The sequence below is a fragment of the Oryzias melastigma genome, linkage group LG13 (genome assembly GCF_002922805.2).
Source record: "Oryzias melastigma strain HK-1 linkage group LG13, ASM292280v2, whole genome shotgun sequence".
NCBI classification, from domain to species: Eukaryota; Metazoa; Chordata; class Actinopteri; order Beloniformes; family Adrianichthyidae; genus Oryzias; species Oryzias melastigma.
The window spans coordinates 1,439,982-1,446,238 of record NC_050524.1 but is presented as its reverse complement, the minus strand read 5'-3'; the positions used below and the strand labels follow the sequence as shown (position 1 = coordinate 1,446,238).

General features: G+C 40.1%; 1 protein-coding gene across 1 annotated transcript in view; it reads right to left on the bottom strand.

Annotated features, from left to right (window-relative positions):
• Window positions 1-6,257, bottom strand: part of si:ch211-137a8.2 (uncharacterized protein LOC777613 homolog) — a gene marked incomplete in the record, with an annotated part of 22,763 nt that overhangs the window by 2,934 nt on the left and 13,572 nt on the right. The window contains 4 exon segments of the mRNA XM_024277850.2: window positions 60-115; window positions 185-313; window positions 4,123-4,341; window positions 4,997-5,085. Coding sequence (XP_024133618.1) covers window positions 60-115; window positions 185-313; window positions 4,123-4,341; window positions 4,997-5,085 — 493 coding nt within the window.

Here is a 6,257-nt window from a genome sequence, read left to right as displayed (position 1 = left end):
CGTGGCGGCCCAGCAGGACAGAGCGCCACGCTTCGCCTCGAACATCTGAAACTTCTCACCCCAGTTCAGGAAGGAGACGCTCAGCTTCCTCCCAACAGGACGCTTCGTCTTCCTCCTAAGAGCAGAGCTTCTGTTATCACACAGAACGGGTTCTAAAGTTCTGCCCTCCCACACCTCCACTCACCTGATCTCCTGACAGATGATGAAGCTCCGAGTCATGTGACGATGAAGGGCGGAGGTCGTCATGTGGTTGCTGTGTGTTGTCATGACGATGCTGGAGGCCACTGAGGTGGTGATGATGCAGCTGAGAATCCTGAATAGAACAGACGGCAGGAAATGAGAAGAAGGCCTCGTTTGGTGAGAATAACGGTGATGGCGTTCTCATGAAGGTTAAGCCCCGCCTCTTTAACTATGGCGGCTTCTCTAAAACCGTCTCTTAAAGACGTTAATTTGGTGAGACTTCAGCACAGAGGAAAGGCAGTGACAGTAGTCTAATGTGACGAGACTCATAAAACATACCAGGTATTTAGTATCCCGGACAAGGCCCCAATAAATCTCGAGAGGATCCAGTTTCTTTAAAAGTGTGTGATTGTTTAGGAAGCATTCAAATTATAGTGATTGTGATTATCCTTTCCGTTCGTTTTTTGGCTCGTAAAAACTCAATCACCTTTCAGTGATTTCAGTAATCTTGGTATCAAAACGTTCGGCTCGTTCAGGACATTACTGCTGGTATTTTAGTATTCATAAACTTTGTAGTTTTTGAAATAATGAGCAAAATATGCCCCATAGGAAATTAAATTTTAGAAGTTTAAGTAGATTAGAAACAAGCCTTTAAATATATTCATATGTTTTCATCATTTATAGTAATTTTCAGAAAATTTGGAGTTTAGCTAATATTTTAGCAAAATGCTAACGTTTTTGGCTAATTTGTTATCTCCTTTGGGTTTTTATGTTAATTTGGTGTTTAGCTTCTAGTTTAGCAACATGCTAACGTTTGTGACTAATTTAGTTAACTGAGGATTTTTAGGCTATTATTTTTGGTCATACTTGGAGTTTAGCTCATATTTAAGCAACATACTAAATATTTTTGCAAAATTAGCTTGAATTGGGGGATTTTAAGCAATTTTACTATTAATCTTTCAGATATCTCGGTCAACTTCAGCGCTCTTTCATAGTTTAACAAAATTTCCAGTCTTTTACCAAGTTTAACATTTTGCCTTTGCAATCCCTTCAATAACTAAAGTAAATTGCGTCCCCATTTTCAGCAAAAAGCGTTCACACTAACATTGCTGCAGGTAAAGTAACTTTTCTAGTTATAGGTACTAATCATCTTTGGAAATGTCTCATCTGTAAAACTAGCTGGTGTGTTTCTTAGGTTCTCCTCTCACGTCTCTGCTGTGGAATCACAGATACAAACAAACTTCTACAGCTGGACTGCAGCACGGAAACATGCACACATTGAGACGGTAAAAGATAATTAAACCTGGTTATTATAACCATAAAATTAAATCATTCTGTGAAGAATGAGAATAAATGTGTTATAGTTTAGTGACACTAATGTGGGAATATCAAAACTTTTGCTTTAATATACGACAGAAATGATCAATCAGAAGAAGACAATCACACTTATTGTGACTCCAACTGCAAACCCAAACAGTTTTGGAGAGTTTGAGAAACAAAAAAAGGGTTTTATATAAAACATTTCTAAATTTGGTGGACAAACCCGTAATCTCTTGACAGTCTAAGCGTTCCTCTGTTCCCTCATCAAATAGGTCGGTCGCTCTGGGAATGTCGGTCCCTCAGCAAATTAGTCAAAGGCAGATCCAAGCGACATGGAAACATTGCTAATTTCCTGATTTTCTCCATCAGCGATCTTAATCATTGATTTTCTGTCGGCTTCTATTTGTTTTGTGCTTCATAGTTTCCCAGGTAATGACCCCCCCATTAGAAAGCATCGATGCTGTGAGCTAATAAAACCTCTTTAACGCACAGAGCAGCCGATCTCGGTCTCTGCGACAGCTCGTCGACGGGCTTTGGTGTTCCGTCTGAACTGGTCAGGCAGGAAAACAGATCAGCAAAGAACCCCCCCCCCCCGTTATAGAGGCTGTTAAACTGAAGCCAGACTCATAAAGCAGGACGGCATGGATTTATTCTGCAGCTGCAGAGGAGGAAAAGGACGGGGAATAAATAGATGCAATAAAAAGGAGGAGAAATGATGCCAGCGAGGAGGAGGACTCAGATTCAGGACTCATCTTTACAATAGTCACCACTTTTTATCACTAATAGCAAAATGACGGAAGTACAAAACATAATTTAACAGTTTTCTGTCGTTATTGACTTGAACAGAAAATATGGCAGGAAACTTTCCTCCAGTCAGAGATGATGGGACGTTTTTTCAGGTCCTCCTCATGCGGCCCTCGACTCCAGAGAACAACGGCTCACGAATCCGATACTCTGATCAAATTAATCTACTGAATAAATCTCATGATTAAAAGAGAATCGTTTCTTTTTCAGTCACATTGTTAATAATGTTTCAGAAAATGGGTTTAAACTAAATCGAAACATTTCATGTTAGTTGTGTTCAGTTTTGTTATCTGTGAAGGAAACACTGCAGAACATCCATTGAGCCTTTCATGGTCGTGAATCTTCATCTACACCAGCAGTCTCAAACTGGCGGCCCACGGGCCATTTGTGGCCCCAAGTGGATATCTTGTGGCCCCCGCCTTAATATGAAAGTCTACTGAGCAATAACTTCTGCATGTCGATGCTTCTTTGATCATAGCTTTGTGTTTGCTTTATGATGCGTTATCTTTATGCTCAAAACTTTAGAGGTTAGATCTGAGGTTAGATCTGGTCGTCAGTGGAGTCCTTAGCAACAGTCGCTAGCGTCGTTAGCTCCTCAGGACACATGTTTAATATATTGATTAGTAGTACATAGACGTGAAGAAATGATCAATAAACATATTTAGTAGACATAGACAATGGACCAAAGATATATTTTTGGCACGAATGGGACCCCGTACGGCGCAGCCTCAGCCAGACTTCAGTGGACCCGTATGGAGCTAAATCGGAGCCAATATTATTTGAAACCCAAATAAAATATTTTGAAAAAAATATTAATGTTTGACCAAAAAAAAAAAAAAAGGTTTCAAAACTCAAAATTTTAATTTCAAAACTTTCTTTTCAGCTTCAAAACTTTTGCACCTCTTGTGGCGCGTTGGTTTAGAAAAGTTTTGAAACTGAAAAAAAAAGTTTTGAAATTGAAATTTTGAGTTTTGAAACCTACTTTTTTGGGCCAAACATTAATATTTTTTTCTAAATATTTTATTTCGGTTTCAAATAATATTGGCCCCGATTTAGCTCCATAGACCCAAGGCAAATGGAGTTTGAGACCCCTGACCTAGACTGGATCCAACACAGAGAGCAGACGGTTCCTGCTGGAACCACGAGGGGCAGCATGGAGCTCAGGAGTGAGGAGCACCGAGGAGACGGCAGGTTCATGTCGCCTGTTCTGACGTTCTCCAACACATTCCACAGTTTTATCTCTGCATGAGACATGAAACTAAAAAAACATGTCAGGAAAAACGGAAGAAATAAAAGCAAGACGTGGATTCTACGAGGAGATCTGGAAGGTCAGCCATGTTGGAGTGAACGCTTCATGTTTAGTTCCTCTTGTTACTTTAACTTTAAATCATTTACATTTTTGATGATCAACTATTTAAAATTCAGATTCAGAATCACTTATGGATCCTAAAAAATAAACATTTTCCCCCACCACTAGTTTGGACTGCAGCGACAGAACCCAAACGTCAAACCATGAACAGAACTTTTACAGATTCTAATCATGTGACTCGTGTAAAACGAGATAGTAGAGAACCTTTTTAAACTCCAATAAAACCTAACATCATTTAAGTTTTTCTTTGTTCCGCTGACATCAGTACGACTCATCCGTCATGTGATTCACATCATACTTTTGAAAGAAGCGCCGGCTCACATTGCGTTCACACCGGATCTGTGCCGGTACACAGAACTGAACCAACTGTGACCGGCCCGGTTCAAACCCAAACACACACTTCATTCATGTAGCTCGTGAGGAAGTTTGAAGAGCTTCAGTTGACCCACCTTCTGGTCCCCGTCGGTCTGCACGGCTTTGGAACTCGTCTCTGAAGGGGCGGAGCTTTGGACTTGTAGCCACGCCTTCACCCGCCCGTCACCAAACCGGATCGGTTGGAGATCTTTCCTGTCGGGAGTTGATGTCCAGGGGTCCTGGCGGCGCAGAGCCTCTTCCTGCTCGGCGGGGGCCGGCAGGAAACCGGGGGGGGCCGGACACTCCTCTGAGGTCTGAAAAGGGGAGGAGTTAGTCACCTCCACTGAACGGGGAGGATCACGCTGCCGTCGATTCTCTTCTACGTTCAGCAGGATATAGACTGTCTACACCCGAGAGCTTCCAGGTGTGAAATATGCCGGATTATTGGGATTATTGTGTTAAAAAGACATGCTGATCCCTGCTAATCCCAAGGAATTATAATGGTTATACGTTCCTCAAACTGACACTAAAACATCCACGTTCTCCTTTCTCAGTTTAAGCTTCTGCTTCGTAAAACTCAAGAAGTTTCTCTGGTAAACAGGATTGCTGTTGCCATGGTTACCCAGCAGTCCGACGTCGGTAAAATACCAGAATCGTTTCTAGGTTAGATCACCAAGTTAACGTAGAAAAGTCGCACAACTTCAGCATGTTTGAACAGAAATATTAATGTTGACATGAGAGAATTGAATTTAAGATTATCCACTTTTATGGAAATTAAATGATAACGCTAATAAAATAACCGTCTATTAAAGATAATTTATCCTCTCCTTTTTATGAAGTTAAATCTCTGTTTGAATAACTAATGAGAAGAAAAAAACATCTAACTCGATTCATTTGTTTCTCCTAAACACGGCTGAGACTCTTCCATCCGGTTGGTAGAAACGATCTGCTTCACCGTAAAAGACTCACCACGTCTGCGTCCTGGTTGCTGGTGTCAGAGAAGGCGTCCAGAGAGCTGAAGTAGCTCCATCGTTTCTGATCCTCTCTGAGACAAAGACCTGAAACATGCAGACGAGTTGAGGGTTCAAATCCCCGCATGAAAGGCGGTTATTGTAGGTCGACTGAAGACAGCCTGATGAAACAAACCATGAAGCTCCAGCAGCTCCTCGTTAGGGGGCGCTGTTGTCAGTAACAAGCTCTGAGCAGAATTAAAACGCAGAAGAAGAAAAGCAGACACTGGCTGTCCGAGTTCCCGCCATAATCCCCAAGTATTAAAAAACTCTAGAGTGCAGGACTGTCTGGTGGGTTTTAAAAGCAAGTGGGACAGCATGCTCTCTATTTTTGTTTTTCTAAACAGCAAATATGACGTCAGAGAATTCACAAAGAGAAAATCGAATCAATACAAACATTTCATGACGTCAATTTATGAATCCATTGTGTTCTGATGGTGAAAATGTGGAGAGTTTATTAAACATTTACACTTATATATATATATATATATATATATATATATATACAGTATATTTATTTATTTTTTTTATTACAAAAATTGTTCGACCACAAGACATTGTGGTCTAAATTAGCTAATCTAGTGAGCATCGATGCATGCTAGTTTTTGGCAAAGACTTCTGGGAAATTTCTAGTGCACTGGATTTTGGAATTAGTAGATTCGGACAGAACTAGAAGACAGCGAACGCACCAAACACTGAAAACACATCTGCAGCTCTTCTTTACCCAGCATGCATTTCAACATTCCTTCAGTTTTACACCGTCTCTCCTCCAAACACACAGAGCCTTCAGCATTCATTTTTATTATTCATAATTATGTTAAAAAGTTACAGTTTTAAAGTTTAAAAAAATGTCATTCTGATAGCTTTTTGGAATATTTTGGCATTTACTAAGATTTTTTAGGCTGTTTTGGAGTTTAGCTAATGTTTCAGCTACATGCTAGCTGTTTTGGCTAACGTAAGTTTTTTTTTTTTCTAGTTTTTTAGGATTATTTGGCATTTAGCTAATTAGCTTCAGTCTTTTTATCTATTGATTTCTGTATCTTCATCAGCCAAATTCAGCATTCACACCAACATTATCACAGGTAACGCTATAAATCTAGTTCATAATTATGTTAAAAGTTATGGTTTTAAGGTTTTAAAAATGTAGTTTTATAATGTTCAGTAAATGTTGATCCTGTTCGGCCCGTGACCCAAAGGTGTGTTCTGGATTTTGGCCTCTT